The sequence below is a fragment of the Setaria italica genome, chromosome IV (assembly GCF_000263155.2).
Source record: "Setaria italica strain Yugu1 chromosome IV, Setaria_italica_v2.0, whole genome shotgun sequence".
NCBI lineage: Eukaryota > Viridiplantae > Streptophyta > Magnoliopsida > Poales > Poaceae > Setaria > Setaria italica.
In genome coordinates, this window is record NC_028453.1 from 31,811,599 (window position 1) to 31,832,730 (window position 21,132).

The 21,132-nt window shown below is 45.2% G+C and overlaps 2 protein-coding genes across 2 annotated transcripts; both read right to left on the reverse strand.

The window, feature by feature from the left end:
- Positions 1-5,702, reverse strand: LOC101786584 (trithorax group protein osa). Its single transcript, XM_004965682.3, has 9 exons — positions 3,149-5,702; positions 2,884-3,032; positions 2,743-2,805; positions 2,504-2,656; positions 2,265-2,428; positions 2,007-2,154; positions 998-1,120; positions 795-882; positions 1-693 (listed from the first exon to the last, which is right to left on the reverse strand). Exons 1-9 carry the CDS (start codon positions 5,394-5,396, stop codon positions 524-526), a joined length of 3,306 nt encoding a protein of 1,101 aa, XP_004965739.1. The 5' UTR covers positions 5,397-5,702; the 3' UTR covers positions 1-523.
- Positions 5,703-20,380: 14,678 nt separating this feature from the next.
- On the reverse strand, positions 20,381-21,132 carry LOC101786976. The gene has a single exon (XM_004965683.3). The coding sequence runs from the start codon at positions 20,972-20,974 to the stop codon at positions 20,642-20,644; it is 333 nt and encodes a 110-aa protein (XP_004965740.1). The 5' UTR covers positions 20,975-21,132; the 3' UTR covers positions 20,381-20,641.

The window sequence follows — 21,132 nt, forward strand, 5'->3', positions numbered from 1 at the left end:
TGATAGATGTACAATGGCACCGGGGGATTTTTTTTTTTGATTTCAGTATAACACTATAACTCAATCACAAAACCAAAGCAGGTCTAGTTACAAGCAGGACCTCACTCTCTGTTCCCAAACTTGTAATATACTCCTACAAACCATACTTACCCAGCAACAACCAGTTCACATTCTGACTGACCGACCGACCGACTGACTGACATGTTTCCAAGTAACCCAATTATTACCCAGAAAAAGGGTGTTAAAGGAAGAAGAAAATGAAAGAGAAAAATAATAAATATTGGACTCTCCCCTATAACGGACACTAGACTAGTAACTTATTGAACGCACCTCTCGACCAAAACGGTATGAATGAATGAATAGGCATCTGCTGCGTCCATTGCGACACTTGTAGACACGCCGGCAGGTAACTTTTGATTACAATATACGGGAATAAATGGAGGTGGGGGGTATGAACAGATCCTTGGCATATATGGCAGGGTAGCGAACTGGTCCCGGCACAATATCTGGATGTTGGTGAACCTTAGTGCTGTACCTTCTGGGATGTGGCCATGGAGCGAAGTCTGTTTGCGATCTCTGTAAAGCTTGGCCGCTCGGATGGTTCTGTTGACCAGCATTGCTCCATCAGTGACCTCCACTCTGGATCACAGGAGTCAGGCACCTGCGGCCGTAGAGTGTTGCTCACAATGCCACCTGCATACAAAAGAACAGTTTACATTGAGATCTAATTCATAAAAAAATATTAACCATAAATACTGCATTATGTATATCTGCAATGCTGGATTTGTACCCACCTATAATAACACCATAGTGTAAATCTGCATATGGTTCTTCTCCTGTTAGGAGTTCCCAGAGAACAATCCCAAAAGAGAACACATCAACCTGAGGCCACCATGACAACATTTATCTGTCAATTCTATGTGAACTTGAAAGGACTTGCAGAACCAAAAGATACTCCAAATCATGCATATACTGTAGAGTAGAAATGAACTCATACCTTCTCAGAGACCAAACTGCTGCTACCATTCAGAAGTTCTGGGGCCATCCATGGAAGTGTTCCCCTGACACCACCAGAGATGAGGGTCTGACACTTCACTTTTGAAAGCCCAAGATCACCAACCTAGATATATAGGGAAAGAGGCACTGTTCAGTTTTCACCCAAATTAGAAAAAATAATAACCCTATTTGACCTTAAGATTCAAGACGTTAAAATACGGCATTCAACAATCCTTGATATCATATAGCCAGTCTGAAAGAAAGCGCTAGTTGAACTGAGTACAAAATTTGTACAGCAAACAAGCAATCCTGAAACTACGTAAAGAGATCTTTGCCGTATATAGCTAAAACAAAACAGTTTCATGCTGTTCACATTTTGGCAGTTCTTTCTCATTAAATTGTACATCAATTCATCCCGTTCAAGTTATGTACCTTTTCACACAACCACGAAATGAAGCTGTGCCCCCATTTGATAATACATATTCTGTACTCCTTCAAGTGCTAACAATAGATGCCTCAGTTTAACGACAACCCAAAAATCATCCCCAGCTAAAGTGTTTAGTCCTAGATTGTATAGCAGGGCACCCCATTTGTCTTTTATGGTTTTATTACACAGCACCGTGAGTCCATGACAGAAGCTACTCCATCCAAGCATATACATATCACAGCGTTCCTTCAAGTGCTAATCAAGGATGCCTCAGTTTATGATACCCAGCTAATATTTTATGATTTTAGACACATCATCATTTGCCTGAGTAACAAGTAATTATCTAGTGGATAAGAGTCCAATCCTATCAGCAATACTTGATCTGCCAAACTAAATGGCCATCTCATAATAGTAACAAGCTACTTTCAAACTCGCAGAAGTATTTGGTTATGCAGTGCCAAAAATGTGATACAGGATTGACTCCCTATGTCTAGCACAATGAATATGACAAACAAGAGAACCAACAATAATCTAGACAACAAAGCGCAAGAACAGAATAATATAGATTGGCCGTGCTGCTTACCTTGCATATTGGACGTTGAGGGTCCCTTAAATTAACAAGCAAATTGTCACTTTTCAGGTCAAAGTGCACTATGTTTTTGCTGTGCAAGTATTCCATTCCAAAAGCTGTATCCATGGCAATAATTAACCTCTTACGTCGATCAAGAGTCCTGCCCAGGAGAAATAAAACATCACTTCCATGTAACATCATTGATTTCTGCTTTTGAGCAGCAGATCAATGCAGAATAAACGTATATGCAACATTGAAGAAGGAACAAACTTGGCATTCTTCAGCAAAGCCGTCCTAAGTGAGCCATTGACCATATATTCTGTGACTGTGGCAATGGATCCTCCAGGCCCATCTAGAACAACACCATAAAAAGCGACAACATTCGGGTGATGGAGATCCGCAAGGTTAGATGCTTCGTTCCAGAAGTCAGACCGCTGAAAATATTTAAGGCCAATCAATATACAGACAAGCATAACCAAAAATAAAGATCAGGAAGTATGACAACGGACCATCTTTTCTTGCTCAGATGGTTTCCCAGCAAAACATCTGTCATTGATTCTTTTTATTGCAACATCAGTGCCTCTCCATTTACCATGATATACAGTTCCAAAGGTTCCAGAACCAAGCTCTTGGAGCTCTTCAAGGTCATTGTTCTTTATAATCTGGAACAGTCGTGGATTAAAAAAAGTTTAGCCACAGTACAATATTTGAGATGAACATGCTCAAAAGGATATATGATGATCCTAACCTGCAAACGTCCATCTGTAGCTGGAAATCCTGAAATCCAATCTGCTGGCCTGTTCTTGGCAACCTGCACACTTCTCTGGTTTAGCATTAAGCTAATGTAAATAAGGACATTTTAGGATCATATAAATAATCAGTTCCTAACCTCGTTCGGGTGAACTTCACCATCTACTTTATTAGCAACAGCCCCAGCTCCTTCATTCAGCAGAGGAGGTTGGTGATCAGATGGCTGAGCTTTAGATGTAGCAAACCCATCCTCCATACCCAGTAAATCTGGGTTAGAGATATCATCACCTAGATTGATGATAGACGCAAATATGAATTCAACTTACAAGTACATTGACAAGTTAGGAAAGTATGGCTAAGAATGGAATATTTGATATAATAACAACCATGTTCTGCATGTGTACCTTTGTGATCTGACTGTAGCTGGAGAGAAACATCCTCAGCTGGAATATTCAGATCTGGCCCTTTGCAATTCAGCAAAGAGTTGTGTGTATGGGGATCCCTTGGGCTGATGTTCTCCCTGCTTGCTACCCTCTTAGGTCTTGGTGGCAGTGCATGCGCATTTGTAGCTGATTGATCCACATTAGGAGCATGATTTGCCAATGCTGGTGTTGGTACCTGAGCTGTACTTGGAGGAGCAACGACTTCATGTGGAGCTTCCTGGTGATAAGCTTCAGGCGGAACATCTCTTTGCTCACTCACTGTATTAACAGTGGCATTTGGATAGACTAGATCAATACCATAGGTCGATTGAGGCACCCCACCAGGCCCGACCGTAGCAACAACGTAACTAGGATAGGGTCCTCCAATGCTCATCATGTGTGGCATGTGGCTCATATTAACATGCTGGACGTTATGCAAATAAGAGCTGGCCACAGATGGTGGTGGCATTGATTCAGTTTGAATCAGTACCTTTGGTTCATTCACATCAAAAAAAGTATTGGTGTTGCTTGGATGAACCTCTTTTGCTCGGGTATCTGGCCTGGTACTGATACTATTCTCTGGGAGCCCCTGAGAGTGTTCTGGTATTGCATTCTGGGGTAAACCACTGTCAGGAGACATGGCGGGTTTCCTTTGCTCGGTAGATCCTGAAGCCTCACTGGGACTCACCCGGAGGGAATCCATCATCCTGTCCACATTTGCCACATAATTTGGCACAGCCACAGGTGCAACCAGAGACACATTGTCACGATGCAGCTGCCCATCCTCACGATGCCTTGCATTGCCACTTAAACTACCTTCACCAGCAAGCGGATTATTAGGACTAGGTGGCTTCGCTGGATACTGAGCCATCGGATGGCCAGAAGGCAATTGCTGTTGCGGCTGCTGCACAAATTGATAATGAGAGCTCGAAACATCAGTATGGGAAGAACTTGGAGAAACTACTCTGTCCTTCTCGCTAGGAATCACAGGGATATGGCTAAACCCATAGGTAGATGGCACCTGCTGCTGCTGCAGATACACATGCTGATGCAAGCCAGTTGGATCAATGAGCACTGAGTTTGTAACCCCTTCCACCTTCGGCACATACACCCTCTCCTGCGGCACTGGATGCATATGCGTGTATCCATAAGCCCCCATCGGAGCCTGAGCAGACCTTTCAGGTACCATAATCCTTGCCACATCTTCAGGCCGCAGGCTCATGAACACAGGCCCCGGGTCAGGCACCGCCCCTCCGTGCACCTCATTGCCATATTCATTCATCACCGGATCAGAGTGAGCGTGAGGCAATGCCTTCAAGCACATATGGCAGTCATCAAATCTCGCCCCATGCCCTGGTGGCGGCTGATTCAGACCCTGCATGGCATCTCTATGATCGTTCATAAACACGGGTGGCAGCGGTGGCAGCTGCGACAGCGGCTGCCGGTACCTTGTCACCTCCGGAAGTGGATGCGGATGTGTTGCCACCTCTGGATGTGGATGTGGATTCGCCTGGGGAGCCCTCCCTTCAGCAGCAATCTCCTGCGGCTTCGCCTGTACAGGAGGAGGAGCAGCATTGCTGAAGACATCAACAAGCGGCGGAGGCGCCGCCCCAGCCCCACTGATGTTCGATCTCGCAGCATCATTGGAGCTAGTGGAGGTGGGGGAGAGCGCAGCCGGAGACCCCGGGCCGCCACCCCCTGACGGCGCCGGAGGGGGCAGCCCCCCATCGGAGTACTGCGTCGACGAGAGGCTCGCGATGCTGTCCTTCCGCACAATGCCGTTGACGGCCTCCAGATACCGCAGGCCGGCGTCGAAGCTCCCGCCCTCCAACTCCTCCCCCGCGGCGCCGCTGCCGCCCGCCGCATCCAGGATGGGGAAGATGAAGACCCTCAGCTTCGGGCTGGCGCCGCTGAGCTTGTCGTACTCCTCGACCATGTTGTCGAGATCCTCCGTGGAGGACACGGAGATGAGCGCGTCGAGCCCCTCGTCGGGGAGCTGGTACTTGACCGCGAAGTGCGGGCCCGTGCCGCCGCCGTACGCGTCGGCGAGGCGCGCGAGGAGGTCCGGCAGCGACACCCCGCGCGGCACGGACACGATCCGGGTGTCCCCGCCGGCGTACCGCAGCGTCCCGTCCCCCGGCCGCGGCAGGATGCGCCCGCCCAGGCTGCACAGCAGCTTCATCCTCTCCCCGCCCCCGCTGCCGCCGACGCTACCGCCGTCGTCCGCCATCCCGGCGGTAGCGGTGGCGGCCACCCGCGCCGGCCGGGCCCACCACCCCTCCCCCCCTGCCGCTGGATCTAGCCTCGGGCTCCACCCACGAATCCAAACCCTAGCCCCCGCACGGCCCCGGGGCGCTTGCGCGGGCGGGACGAAGAGCCGAGGACTCGAGCGGCGACTGGCTCAATGCTTAGCTCATGGCGTGGGCCGCGTCGTCGCTTGGTTTGCGAGGAGAGTTTGCGGGGAATGGGAGGGAGAACGTGGGGGAAGTAGTAGTAGTTAGAGTAGAGAGGACGGGGTGCGGGCGGGGGGCTGCGTGCTCGCGTCGGATTACTCAAAAACCCTTGGCTCGCTTCGGTGGCTGGCTTCCCTTTTCTCCTCCGTGTTTTTGGTTTTTTACTCTTTCGGCGGCGGTTTTACTTATGCAGGGGGTTTGGAGTTTCCTACTCGGATCGGGTTTGTTAGTGGCGTTTTTCGTTTCTGTTTCTGCTTTTCTCCGAGTGGTGTTGGATTATTTGAAAAGCTCTTCTGCTTCGCGTCTACAGGTCAGTTGAAAAGAAATTATGTATGGAGATGGGACACGCAAGGGATCTTTCAGTACCTTTCTGTTAGAAGCCGATGTAATTTTCTCTTTTACAGAATAACTTCGATGACACGTCGAATCTAGCACGCAGAATTGGGAATAGATCCACCGTGGACCGACCGGAATGTACAAATGTGCTTACGCGCTTTCGACCGTAAGTTGTATACGACAATCAAATCTAAGTAGCGTGTGTAATGCACGTGGCTAGATCCGGAACCGCTATCTAAATGACAAAAGTGGATATCTTTATGTGCTAAAATCTAGTTGTCCAAAGTATACGATGACGTTACTAGAGCTACCGTGAAGTAACGAATGCCGTTTGTAGTTTCCAAGCCGCCAAATATAGACTTTTCTTGATGTACTTTTGTTTTCAATTTCACATTATTTAAGGTGCGCACGTTTCTTGAGGTTAGTCTTGAAGAGAGGTTTTGGGTTTAAGGTCTAGTGGGTGACTATGCTTAGATGGAGGAATGCTAGTGTTGAAACAGTACCCCGGAGCTTCTAAGTTATGAATAAGGGATTGCAATGCATTGATGACAACAAGGATAACAAAAGAGGGCTAGTTCTGAGAGGCTATGAGATGATGACATTTTCCGTTTGTTCCCCTTTTCTCTGGTTCATGTTGGATTATTGGAAAAGTTTTTACTTTTTCAGTTATAGTGTTAGTTGAAAAGGAAATGTGTATGGAGATAGGACACGCAAGGGATCTTTCACATGGTAAGCTATCTTTCTATTAGAGCCAATGGATTTTTACTTGAAGAGGATTACTTCGATGACACGTCAAATCTAACGTGCAGAATCGGCAATGGATCCACCACGGACCGACCAAAATGTACAAATGTGTTTACGCGCTTTGTGACCGTAAGTTGTCTACGATAATCGAATCTAAGTAACATGTAGAATGCACATGGCTAGATCCAAAACCGCTATCCAACGGATGGAAGTGGATATCTTTACGTGCTAAAATCAAGTTATCAAAAGTATACGATGACGTTACTAGAGCTATCATGAAGTAACGGATGTCGTTTATAGTTTCCAAGCCGCCAAATATAGACTTTTCTTGATGTACTTTTGTTTTCAATTTCACCTTATCTAAGATGCGCACGTTTTTCCTTAAGGTTAGTCTTCAGGGAAGAGAGGTTTTTGGTTTAAGGTCTAGTGGTGACGATGCTTAGATGGAGGAATGCGAGGTTGAGCTAGTGTTTGAAGTCATACCTTGGAGCTTTAAGTCATGAAATAGGGATTGCAATGCATTGAGGACAACAAGGATAACGAAGGGCTAGTTTGGAGAGGAGTTTGGAGAGGCCACGGATGATGACATTTTCAGTTTGTTTCCCCTTTTCTCTTGTTGGTGTTGGATTATTGGAAAAGTTTTTGCTTTCAATTATAGTGTTAGTTGAAAAGGAAATGTGTGTGGAGATGGGATATGCAAGGAATTTTTCATACGATAAGCTATCTTTTTGTTAGACTCGATGGACCTTTTCCCATTAGAGGATTACTTTGATAAGATGTTGGATCTAACATGCAGATTTGGGAATGGATCCCCCACGTACCGGTCTATGTTTGCTCATTTTGTGGCCGTAAGTTGTATATGACAATTGAATCTAAGTAGCATATAGATTGCATAAAGCTAGATCCGGAACTGCTATCTAACTGATGGAAGTTTATATCTTTATACGCTAAAATTTAGTCATCCAAAGTATACATTGATATTATTAGAGATATTGTGAAGTAATGGATGTCGTTTCTAGTTTCCATGCCTCTAGATATAGACATTTCTTGATCTGCTTTTTTCAATTACAACTTTTCTAATGGTGTTTAGGGAAGAGAGAGTTTAGGTTTAAGGCCTAGCGAAAGTGCTATGGTTAGAGGAAGGAACACAAGGTTGAGCTAGTGTCTGAACTAGTAGTAGCCTGGAACTTCTAAATCATGAAAGATAGATTACAATGCATTCATAGACAACAAGGGTAACAACATGGCTAGTTAGGAGAGGCCGTGGAATGATGACAGTTTTTCTTTGTTTTCCCTTTTCTCTAGTTGGTGTTGGATTATTGAAAAAGTTTTTGCTTTCAATTATAGTGTTAGTTGAAAAGAAATTGAGTGTGGAGATAGGATACGCAAAGACTCCTTTACACAAGAAACTATCTTTCTATGGGACCCGATGTTCTTTTCCCTTTTAGAGGATTGCTTTGATAGCACATCGAATCTAGCATACAAAATTTGATATTCTCTAGTACCAAACATAATGTACAATTATGTTTGTGCGTTTTGCGATTGTAAGTTTATACGGCATCTAAATCTAAGTAGCGTACATATTACATATAGCTAGATCCAAATCCGCTATCCAACTAACGGAAGTGGATATCTTTATGCGCTAAAATCTAGCTTCCAAAGTATATGATGACGTTACTAGAGCTATTGTGAAGTAATGGATGCCGTTTATAGTTTTCATGCCATCAAATATAGATTTTTCTTGATGTATTTTTTCCAATTTCACCTTATCTAATTGTGTGCACGCTTTTCGTTGAGGTTAGTGTTTAGGGAAGCAAGGTTTTGGGTTTATGGTCTAGCGGAGTTGAGCTATTGTCTGTAGTAGTAGCTTGTAGCTTCTAAATAATGAAAAAGGAATTACAATGCATTGATAGACATCAAGGGCAACAAGAGAGCTAATTATGAGAGGCTATGGAATGATGACAATTTTCCTTTGTTTCCCCTTTTGTCTAGTTGGTGTTGGATTATTGGAAAAGTTTTTGCTATTCAATTATAGTGTCAGTTGAAAAGAAATTGTGTTTGTGGAGATAGGATACGCAAAGAATCTTTTACACGAGAAGCTATCTTTCTGTTAGAGCCGATGATCCTTTCCTTTTTAGATAAATTACTTTGATAGCACATTGAATCTAGCGCGTAGATTTGGGAATGGATCCACTGCCTACTGACCAACGTTTGCACATTTTGTAGCAGTAAGTTGTAAACAACAATTGAATCTAAGTAGCGTATAGATTCCATATAGCTAGATCCAGAACCGTTATCTAACTAATGGAAGTTGACATATGTATACACTAAAATCTAGTTATCCAAAGTGTATGATGATGTTACTAGAGCGGTCTTGAAGTAACGGGTAGCGCTTATAGTTTCCTTGCTGCCAAATACAGACGTTTTCATATGTACTTTTTCTCCTCAATTTTGCTTTTTGTAATGGTGTGCATATTTTCCACTGAGGTTAATATTCAGGGTAGAGGGGTTTTAGATTAAGGTCCTGTAAAGGCTACGCTTAGATGAAGGAATGCTAGTTTGAACCAATGTCCAAACCAGTAGCAGTCTATAGCTTCAAGTTAGGAAAGAGGTTACAATGCATTGATAGACAACAAGGGCAACCATAGGACTGGTTAGGCAATCATGGAAATGTGGCATTTTTTTCCCTCTCAATTGCTCCTTTTCTTTGGTAAGTGTTGGAATATTGGAAATCTTTTTTGATATTTCATTATATGCTTAGTTTTGGATATAATAGTGTACGGAGATGGGATATGCAAATGATCTTTCACATGAGAAGCCATCTGATGGTCTTTTCCCTATTAGAGGGTTACTTCGCTGACACATCAAATCTAGCATGCAGATATGAGAATGGATCCACCGGTTACCAATAGGGATGTGCAAATCATTTTGTTTATTTTGCAACCATAAGTTGTATACGATAATTGAATGTAATTAGTGTATAAAGTGCATATAGCTAGGTCTCAACTACTACTATCTAACCTAAGGAAGTCAATGTCATTATGCACTAAAATCTAGTTATCCAAAGTATACAACAATGTTATCATGAAGTAGCGTATGTACTTTATAGTTTCCAAGCTAGCAAATATAGATTTTTTATTTTTTACTTTCTTATTGATTTCACTTTTTTCTAGTGATGTGTGCATTTCAACGTTAGTAATTAGGTAATAATGGCTTTAGGATTAAGGTCTGGCCAAGGGTTATGCTTAGATGGAGGAATGCCATTTGTATGTTTCAAGTGGCATTTAAAGTTAATAACCAACTGATGGAAATGTATACGACAGCACTACTAGAGACATTTTACAATGACAAATGCCATTTATAATTTTCCGTGCCACCAAATATAGACTTCACTTGATATGCTTTTTTTAATCTTGGTTTCACTTTGTATATCGATACACATGGTTTTAGGTTAAATTAGGTTAGGGCAGAGGACTTTTGGATTAATGTTTTGGCAGAGGGCTATGGTAAGAGGGAGGGGCAAAATATTATGGCAATGGCCAAACCGGTGGCAACATAGAGGTTCAAGCAAGGGAATGAAGAGAGATAATATGCAAATGATATTGCTAGGGCAACATGGAGGACTGGCTAGGAAGCTTCATGAGATGATGTGAGCGGATTTGATGGAAAGAGTTGTTATATACGAAGATCAAAGGCAGTGTGGCAAGTGATATAGGGCAACCTAAAGAGGAAGATGAATTGTTGTTCATTCAGTGATGATCGAACAATGATGTACAATAAACTAAGGAAATTTGTATAGTTTTCATGCAATTAGGGAGGAACAAAACCATTAAAAGAGCAGCTATTTGCACCTCCCTATAAAATTTCCATGCATATAACCAAATAATAAATAACCAAAAAAATATATATCTTGCATTTCATATACACAAGATGAAACTTGAAGAGCATTGCATATACAAAATATGCCCTATTGATTTATTACAAATGTACTTGCATGTTTAGCAGCGACACCTTGTACACGCTAACTAAATCTAAGTATATGATAGGGTGCATATAGTGAGTTCATCAACCATTATCCAATTGTTGATTAGTGTCTATGGAAGTGCACATTTTTTGTCTATGGAAGCGCACATTTTTTTTATTGAGGTTAGTGCTCGCTTCGACAATGGAAAGGCAAGGTGCTAGAGCTCATGTTTTTGGGTGGAAAGCTAAGCTTAAGAAAGGAGGGTTGATGCATCAGATTTGCGGCGGATCAAAGCTACAAGTCATGGAAGAGGATCATGCGCAATGCACAAGAGGGTGACAAGAAGATATCTTGACCAGCATCAAAAGAGTTGATGGTAAGGGGCCCATTAGGGCCTCTCCATGGGCGCATCCAAGCTGGTTCCATACATTTAATGCTTGTATAGATGTAGGTCCTTTACATTGTGACCTTGAATCCATGAAGGAGTAGCTTCTTCCCATAGACCCAGCTCCCGTGGAATTAAAAAAGTTTAGTTCTGACACAATTTTGCATGCATGAAGGGAGATGAAGAACCGGACAGTGGAGTAGGAGATTTTTTTTACTCATGTGGACCCACATATAGATGCAGGTGCTACTCCTTCACATTGCATGTAATATGTTAGTTGATATCACATCGCTAATGGGTCCCATTTAAGATGCAAGGTGACTCCATACATTGGAGACGCCCTTGTAGATGGATACTAAGAGAAAAAAACAGAGTGGTGAGCAAGAAGAGGCAGGCCGAGGTGAAAGATTAAGGTTTTGATTAGTGAGAAAGGCTAGCCTTATAACTAGATTTACAACTCTATTAAAACTTGGCCTACGTATAACAACCACATTAATAAGAAGCAAAAAATGACATATCTTGTAGCCACGCGAGAAGAAAATTGAAGAGCCTTGACCTTAGGTGGCACACATTTACTGGGCATCATCCCATCATTTAAAAATATAGCTAGATTCTTACACGGATGCACCATCAGAATCTTAAAGTGGCCTCAGTTCATTAATGAGATGCTTAGGGGGGGTGTCGGTGTTTTATACCCGACAACCTACTGAGGGGTATCCCGAGGTAGTAGATTGGTTGGTGGGGGATCGCTGGACCTGGAACTTGAAGGTAAAAATGAGGACACAAGACACGGATTTATACAGGTTTGGACCACCAGAGTAGCGTAATACCCTACGTCCTGTTTGGGGTGTTGTATATTACACCCTGCGCTTGGGTGTTGTGTAGCCTGATTGTTGGTTATTGATGATGGTTCTATGAGGTCTTAGCCTCTGCTGGTCTAAGCTCCTGATCTAGGGACCTCTGCCCTCCTTTATATACTCTAAGGGGCGGGATTACTAGTTGGTTACAAGGAGGAGTCCTAGTAGGATTACAGGGTATGAGTCCTAATAGGATTACAGGGGAATCCTAGTAGGAGTCCGCCTTCTTCCTTCCTTGCAGGTACTAGGGATCTATCCCCGACAAGCCCCCGAGCGCTTCATAGTCGAATGCAGTAATCTTTGAGTACTTTTCAGATCCTCATCGAGTAGTTTAGTGCTTCTTGAGTACTTTGTCTGGCTGAATATTCAAAGTTTTCTCAAAGCTGCCATGAGGCTATGGTGTGCTCAAGCCCTTGATGGTCTTGATTTTGCAATCTTCATCTTTGGAATGTGATATGAAGGGCGGCGGAAGTTGCACTCCATATGGAGTAGCCCGCGAGCCTTATGTTGAATCGGAGAATCAGGCTGAGAGTCAATAAAATCTTGAATTTTCTTCTTTCATCTTAGAAAAATCAACTGTTGGGTGTAGCTTATCAGCCCCCGAGCCTTGGAATGATTAATTAATCAATCCAAGAGTTTTTAGTCTTCACACAAGTCATCATCCGAGTAGTTTTGCGTCGTCTATCCCCCAAGCTTATGCGCCAGATGAGCCATAGGAGCCACGTCGAGTAGTTATTGGCGTTTAGCCCCCGAGTTTGAGAGCTAGCGGAGCCACCGGAGGTATTCCGAGTAGTAATTGGCGTTTTAGCCCCCGAGCTTGGAATCTAGCTGAGCCACTGGAGATATTCCGAGTAGTAATTGGTGCTTACCCCCCGAGCCTGGGAGCTAGTGGAGCCGTTATAGATACGCTGAGCGTCCTGGAGAGTCATTGCCGAGACTTAACCTAAAAAAAGAAATGCATACATTATGTAGCATATTTGTAGAATTTGGAACTACTGAAATTTATTTAGTGACGAATATAATGTAAATGTTGTGTGTCATGCTCTTATTTCGGCCATATTTTTCCCGAGTAGTTAGCCTATTACGTTTAGGCTCTCAGTCCCTGTTTAGCTATTGCCACTGCATGTAAGATCTTTATCTCGTGTACGCGTACTGGCATGACAGAAGATATGAGGCTATCACAAATTAAGGCGTGTTCTGCTCAAGGATATTGACGATCGCTAAGAGAAGACATTTAAAATAAGTAGTCAGCATTGCGACAAAAAGAGAGCGCGATTGCGCTTAAAGTAGTCGTTGAGACTTTTCTGCCTTTTGGCGAGAAGAGCGCGTGTTGCCACACATAGGATTTGTGCCTCCTTAGGGTGTAGCCGCTGTGAGCCTCCAGCACTCAGTGCACCAAACTTCATGGTAGAGCCTCCTAATTCGGTGTACCAAGTCTGTGGCGGAGCTTCTGGAACTCAGTGCACCAAACCCGTGGCGATAGCCTCGATAATCCGGTGTACCAAGCCCATGGCTATCGGTCAACATGCCCTAGGAATAATTGGCAAAGTGTAGCTCTGGAGGGTAATTCCCGTTGAGAGGCGTACACAAATAAGTAATTGGTGTGTTGCCCTGCATGAGGAAAACAAGCTAAAAAATAATTAAAAAGGTGAGTTAGCTTGATTCGTGGACGATTGTCAACGAAGCCATATCAATTGTTGATGAAGTCGACTAGTCGGAGTCGATTCCGACCAGTTATCGACGGTGTGAAGTCTGCCCCGATTAATTTTCTAGTCGAGATGAGTAGTCGAAGTAGTCGTCCTTGACTAGTTTTCTAGTCGAGACGAGTAGTCGACCGTTCTCGACTAGTTTTCTAGTCGAGTAGTCGAAGTAAACCATTTTTGACTAGTTTTCTAGTCGAGACGAGTAGTCGAAGTAGTTGCCGGCGACTTGATTATTTGACTCAATCTGCGCATGACTTGATCAACGAGTCGTATGCAGTAGCCTACGGTGGAAACCGACTCAATCTTCGATTGGAACGCGGAGCGCATCAATTCTATCTCGACGTAGATTTGTCTGCTCGGAACTCCGACTCGACGACTTGCTTCTTGTCGAGTAGATTGATCTTGATGAGGTCTTTCAAGCTCGCCCGATAATCTCGATGATCACCCTACCTGGCGCGCCAGATATCGGTGTTTTATACCCGGCAACCTACTGAGGGGTATCCCGAGGTAGTAGATTGGTTTGTGGGGGATCGCCGAACCTGGAACTCGAAGGTAAAAGCAAGGATACAAGACACGGATTTATACAGGTTCGGACCGCCAGAGTAGCGTAATACCCTACATCCTGTTTGGGGTGTTGTATATTGCGCCATGCGCTTGGGTGTTGTGTAGCCTGATTGTTGGCTATTGATGATGGTTCTATGAGGTCTTAGCTTTTGTTGGTCTGAGCTCCCAATCTAGGGGCCCCTGCCCTCGTTTATATACTCCAGAGGGCGGGATTACTAATCGGTTACAAGGAGGAGTCCTAGTAGGATTATAGGGGAATCCTAGTCGGTTACAAGGAGGAGTCCTAGTAGGATTATAGGGGAATCCTAATAGGAGTCCGTCTTCTTCCTTCCTTGCGGGTACTAGGGATCTATCCCCGACAGGTTGGGTGCAATACTGCAATGGTGGCTTTAGCATCCTAGTACTCCACAAAAGCAGCTTCAGCTGTGTGATCTGATATCCCTCTTGCTTTTCAAGCCAAAGCTAAAGAAAAGAGGTCACTCAGCATATCACTGAGATTGACGACTCCCAGTGGAAAAGGGTACTAGGTCACTATCAAGGAAACTAATGTCTCATCTGCACCAACATTTTTCATTTTTCTTTGCAACTGTTAAATTGTTTCCTCTTTCTCCAGATTTGCTCACTAATCTGATAGAATAGTAACAGCTTGTGATATCATTATGTTAGAGAAAAAAATGCTCTAGTATTGACGAGGCGTTTAATCAAATTTATTTGATGCCCGACGCGGATCTCGCTCGGTGAAAATATTAACCTCTTTCTAATCTTGTCAAGATTCATGTTTGCATATTATAAATGGCACTTTATAAGTAGCTTAAATGTGACTTTATAAGTAGCTTTGACAACTCTAGTGAGTTTCTAGTAGTTATTGAAATGATGACAGCAGCTTTGGCATTCACTTAACAACAAGAAAATTGTCACTCGGGTTAGGTTGGACCTAAGTAAATGGTGCTCGAAAACACCCTCTACCAACTTGAGCCTCTCTAATCTCTAGTGCATGAAGCAAAAGTGACCCAATCATATTTTTCCCATGGGCCAGCACAACATGGTACCTTCCTTTTTTGGACGTTCAATCCACACCACCATCTCCCTTCTTTATGCAAGAATATGTCAGTTCTAGTTGTCACTAATCATCATGCTGGGGCGCTAATCAGCTGGGCGGTGGGCCCGACAGAAAGATGAACCCTAAAACTATACATCCAGCAAAAGCGACCATACAAGAGGAAGGGAGGCACGCTCGGTGGGGCCATGCATGGAGGTTGTGTCTCCAGCCGGGAGTGCTGGTGTCCAGCCCAACATCTCCATTGGAGAAGAGGATACTTCTTACCTAGTAGCTCACTTTGCCAAAGCATCCTCTTTCTCTCTCTCTGCCAGCTTCCTCACGGGTGATGCAATCATGAGCGTTGATCATCTTTTTAACCTGCATCTGTGTAACGGTATGGCTATGCAAGTAGGGTCGGATTGCAGTGTTGCACTTCCAAGTTCCAACTTCACTTTTTGTGTACTCCATTTAGTTCTTAAATACATGATGTTTAGGACAAGAATTGCTAGGATGCTTTTTTTAAGTAAATTGTAATATAAACCATTGATCGCTTAACGCCGTGTTCAAATACTATGAAAATATGATTCGGCTTATCTTCGGTGTATGATATTACAAGTTTTAATGTTTTTAAGATTTGTGCATGAAACCATGCCGCCAGAGATATTTTTGTTGACGTGCATGGGAGTAAAAGCAGATGCTGATATGAGACTTGGTGTTCTTCTCGTTACGCTCTGATATTATTCAACACATGTCGTAATCAGATCCGCACATCACGTCTCCACTCGGCGTAATCCATCGAAGATAAGACCACCGAACCATGTCCTTATCCAATTTGCAGGCGACAGCACCTGATTTGCCCTTTCTTCCTCAAGTTCAAATTATTAACAACCCGTTCATTCACATCTTCACATGAATTTAGTATGAATCCGTGCCTGTACTTCGTAGTTTAATTTCAGATTAGTAAACGAAGATTGGAGGACCGGTGAAAAATGTAATCCGATCTTGGACGCATTCGTTTTGGCTGCACTTTATGTTTTCACCGTATCTTAACACTGAAAGGTGCACGGTCGTTCTTGTATTCTTTGTCCTGTTTTGGAGCCTGCACTTTTGTTGTCATCGGCAGAGCATAGTTTTTTCCATTGCACTGGCGTACTGCTTGGTGTTTGCCTGAGATTCCTTGTACGTTGGCCTCTTGTGTGACCTAGTGCCAATCAAAATAGCACCAGTATGGCAGTATCAGTATGCCTCTCATCTTATCTGAAAACCATAATCTCCTTAAATTTGCTTATGGTTTAGTATTTAGTTTGCTCAGTATGCTCCCATATCCATTTCTTCTTGTATTCTTCAATCTTCAATTCCTGAACTGAACTTTCCTAGTGTATATCTCAGAAACGAGCATCATATGAAGCAAAATCTTGTTAAGATTCACATTTGAAGATGAGTAAAAAGGTGCAGTAACCCGAAAAGTTCACCTGCACATGAAACAGAAACACTAGATGTGTGCCTGTCTCCACTCCCAAAACTCACATGACATCTGTGGTGGACGCAGGTGCCTGTGTGCCTGCATCTTGCATGGGGTGAGTCAAGTCAAAGCTGAGGAGGCTCACAGTCACTACAGATCTGGCTCCAGCCACTTTGTTTTTTTCCGACGAAAATCTAGTTTTCCATTGCTACGAATCCAAGGAAGATGTTCTATCTAGTTTTGAGAAAATAAAATTTGGGTCATCGAGCAATATACTACTGAAGGAGTCTTGGATGCGTTGTTTTGTTTAGTTGGCGGATGAAATCCGATACGCTAGAATACTGACTTCTAGAATCTAGGATCCATTCTACCATCGTGCACCGATGCCCCTTTCCCTAGATACTTGCACTTTCCATTGAACTAAATCATTCTTTCCAATAATCGTATCATACTTTTAAAATTCAAGTACTTTTCTACATCCATTTGTCTCAAATTAAATCTAAATTTACGCCAAAAATTGAGAAAAGAGTTAGATTGAGCTTAATACCGTACATGTCCTCGTAGATGCTTAATACTACCACTAGTAGGAGTAGTACTAGATTAGCAGTAAGATATTGTGATAATGAATCTGTGACGGGGATGGCGCCTGGTTCGGAGGGAAGGCCCCACATGGGGTCCGTGACGCGGGCCATGTGTCCGCGCCGCGCCCCTGGAATCCAGCTCGGCGGACACCCAGATGGCTTGCAGCCGCAGCGCCCGCGGCGTCCTTTTCCACAGCCTCCTGCCGGCAACTCCCCCGCCCCGCCCTGAAACTTGCGTCTCCGGCCTCGGCCTCAGAGGCCTCTCACGCCCTCAGCCCGGGGCGGGCAGCGCTCGCCGCGCCACGCCGTTGCCCTGGCATCGCGCGGCGCGCCCGTGCCCCTTTTGTTTAATCCTGGCGTCCCATGTCGGCATCCCGCTCAGCGTGCCCTGGCTAGGGCTTAGTTAAGCATAAGCTGGTGGTGCCCGTGCTGTGCTGGTGCAGCCTTTGTTTTGATCCTACTCCATCGTGTGTGTGTGTTTTTTAGCGTTCCCCATCCGCATGTGGAGAGGAGATGGCGTGAGGAGGTTTAGCTGAAGAACAACGACGGACTCATTGATTGGCATGTGGATCTTTCGATTCAGAGGTTGCTACATTTGACGCTCTCATTTCATAGACAATGTTACTCTGTTAGAGAACATTTATAGGAGCAAAACGTCCAGTTCTCATTGGGAAAATAGTAGCATTGTTGTCCTGTACGAGATCATGCCATGTCTCTGTTAGAGAACATCTAGTCACAGGAGTACGTTCAGCTTCAGGCTCCAGCTTATTGCATTAATTGCTCAAGGGCTTCTTCTACAGTCTACCATGTTCAGGGTATCTTATTTCTGATTGCTTTTACCAGGTAAATACTAAAATAATCTAGGAACAGCAACTGCGAAAGTAGGCATGCATCGATCGTATGAGATCTGAGGACGAAGCCTGAGGGGATTAACTAATCGCCGAGGACAATCTGCGAAGCGGCTCGACGTGGCCCAGGACAGGAACAAAATTATACTACCTGTACTGGTGCTCCCTCTTTTACCCTGCCTTTAGGCTCGGCTACGTCCGGTTTGGTTGTGCAGCTGCAGCACAAGCATGTGTAGCTGCAAGCCTGCAGCCATGCACGATCTTTCTGTGATCAGAAGACCGAGCAGGCCGATCTGGCGGGCCATCTCCAAAGCCTAATTACTTTGGGAGTTTGGGTTAATGATAGCTCAGCTGCTGTGCAGTTATTCTCCTTTGCATTCTGAAGTGATTGCTCGCTCCCTCCTGCAGTCCTGCTTGGTCTTCTCCCAATCTCCCATTCATCGTCTTGGCCCAGAGGTGAGTATTTGAGGCTTGGCCCAGCTATTATTAGTCTTCACTGTTCTTGGCCCAGCAAGATCCGCTAACTGAAAGGTTTCCTTTGGGCTTTGGATAGGACAATCCTGGAAAAAAAAATCGTTTTTTTGACTTCATCACACCAAGAAGAAGAAATCAGTCCACCCTTACTACTGGTAGCCAAACACCATGCAATCCTAGAACAATGTTTGTTGAAAGAAAAACCAATTCAAAAACTTCTCATTCTGAAGTTATTTATGCAGATAGATCTCCAGAGTTATTTACCTGAAAATAGCTCGGTTGCTTTTGATTCATGCAGTTAAAATCCTCTTTTAATTCTGAGTTATTTCTATCCTGCATTTTGTATTCATCTGTCCGCATGCATGCCCAACAGCCACTTGATCTCCTAATTTTTTTTCATAATGATGACCGACGCAGAGCGACCTATTTGCTTATTTGGGCTGTTCTTGCGCCATCGAGGTACTGTCGTCGAGTTTCCTTTGGGCTTTGGGTTGGGCATCGTTCACTGCTCGGCCCATGGGAATTTCCCTCGCCACGGGCCAAGGCTCCAGTAAGGCTCAAACCATCGGGGAAGCCCAATTGTCGTGTCATTTACTCATTTGGGCATCGTTTGTGATTTTATCTGGCACGAGGAAGGAATAACTTCTTGCGTTTCAAAGCAGGGATTTTTTTTTTGAAAGTAAAGCAGGTTTTTTTTTCACTGCTTGCAGAATGCAGATGTTCTCTTCTTCCTTCCTTTTCTTTTGTTTTCAATTACGATGCTCGCTTCTTTCTATCGCAGCTGGGGCAACCTATGAAACTCCCCGTAAACAGACATGCTGGGTTGTTTTTTTTTAAAAAAGAAACGAAGAGAGAAAGATCAAGAGAAGGGCAGGCTCGGCAAGCTACCATCGCGGGGTTTTGTCTGTACGTGCCGACGCGCCTCTCCTCCCAACCGGCCGTACCGATGATTAGTCCACAGACCAGAGAGCAGAGACTACCACGTCGTCCACTGGCACTGCTGGCCAGGCCAGCAACCTTCGCTCTCACTCACGAGCAATCCAAGACAGGGCTCGATAGCAACCCCGTTGAAACCATCAACGTGGCCGTTGCAATTACACCTTGGCAGCCACTTTGCACGCCCTGCCGCGGCCGCTGGAGCCGTCGCACGCAGTTGCCGCCACGCCAGCTGCCGCACACAGGTCACGCGGGCGTGGTAGCGACCGGCCCCGCGGACGGCCAGTCCCGCCCGCCCGCCCGCCCGCTCCCCGCATCCGATCCCAGCCGCAAAATCTCGTGACAGCTTTTTTTACTGGAGCAGGGAGTACCGTAACTTTTTTACCGACAAATTATAGGGTTCGCTGTTGACCGGATGGGTGAGTACACGTCAGCGGGTACTCCCAACGACCAAGTGGACGCATGGGTCAGCAACGCGACAAGGCCCGATTCCGCAAGCCTTTTTTTTCTGCCCCCTCGCTGGAATAAAAATCCCCTCGCCATTACGGCTTCGTCCCCGGTCGCCAAAAATCACCGCAAAATCCAGAGACCCCGTTCGATTTCGATCCTATCTTCTACGTCGTCCCGTCTCGAGAAGGCAAGAAGCAATGGCACGGCACGCGCGGGCCCGCATGTCACGCTCAGGTCTCAGAATTACCGCATGTTTTCCTTTTGTCATCACAGTAGTAGTAGATTTTTGTTTTGTTCAGACGGACGGGATAAACGGCGCTGGGATAATCAGTAATCGTAGCAGATTTTTTTTTCCTTTGAAAAAGTAGATTTTTTTTCCAGACGGAAGGGATAAACAGAGCAGATTCTGGCCGGAGAATTAACAGAAGCCAAAAGGGGAACTTTTCTTTGGATGTTGTCGGCGAATCAAAGCCCCCAATTTCTAGGGTTCATCAGTAGTGGAAAGTGGAAACCCGTCGCATTGGAGCATTCGTTGATGCTACTATTACTATTACTAGTATACCACAATTCATCACTGAAGTATCTCGCTGCACAGAGCTCTCACCGGATCATACAATTTCAATTACAAGAGGAAACCCCCCAAAAAAGGTCACAGAGCAGCGATCTTCGATTAGTCCTCCTACGCGATGGCGATGGCCGTGGCCCGCTGGTGGGTCCGCGCGGCGGCGGCGGCCGGCGAGGGCGGCAGGCGCGCGTTGAAGTTCCGGTACCGGAAGGCCGCGGCGGGGTCGGCGGCGCACGCTTCGTCATCGTCGCCGCCGCCCTCGTCGAAGTTGAGCGCGTAGCTCAGCGCGTCGTACCGGAACTCCCCCGCCGCCGCGCCCCTCCGCCGCCACCTCACCCTCTCGGGCCCCGCGCCGGAGCCGCCGCCGAAGCAGCAGCACACCGTGGTCCGCAGCCTGTGCCCCAGCTTCGACGGGGACGACGACGCCGCCTCCGCTCCCGCGTCCATGGATCTCCTCGTCAGTGCCGGATTGATAGATTTGATCGATCGGTCGGTCGCCTTTGCTCTGCCCTTGGAGAGTTCGCGCGCTGATGGGTGCTTCGATTTGGGAAGATGTTCAAGTGGAAGTGGTTTGGGTTGGAGTTGGAGAATGGGAGGGGTGGCGG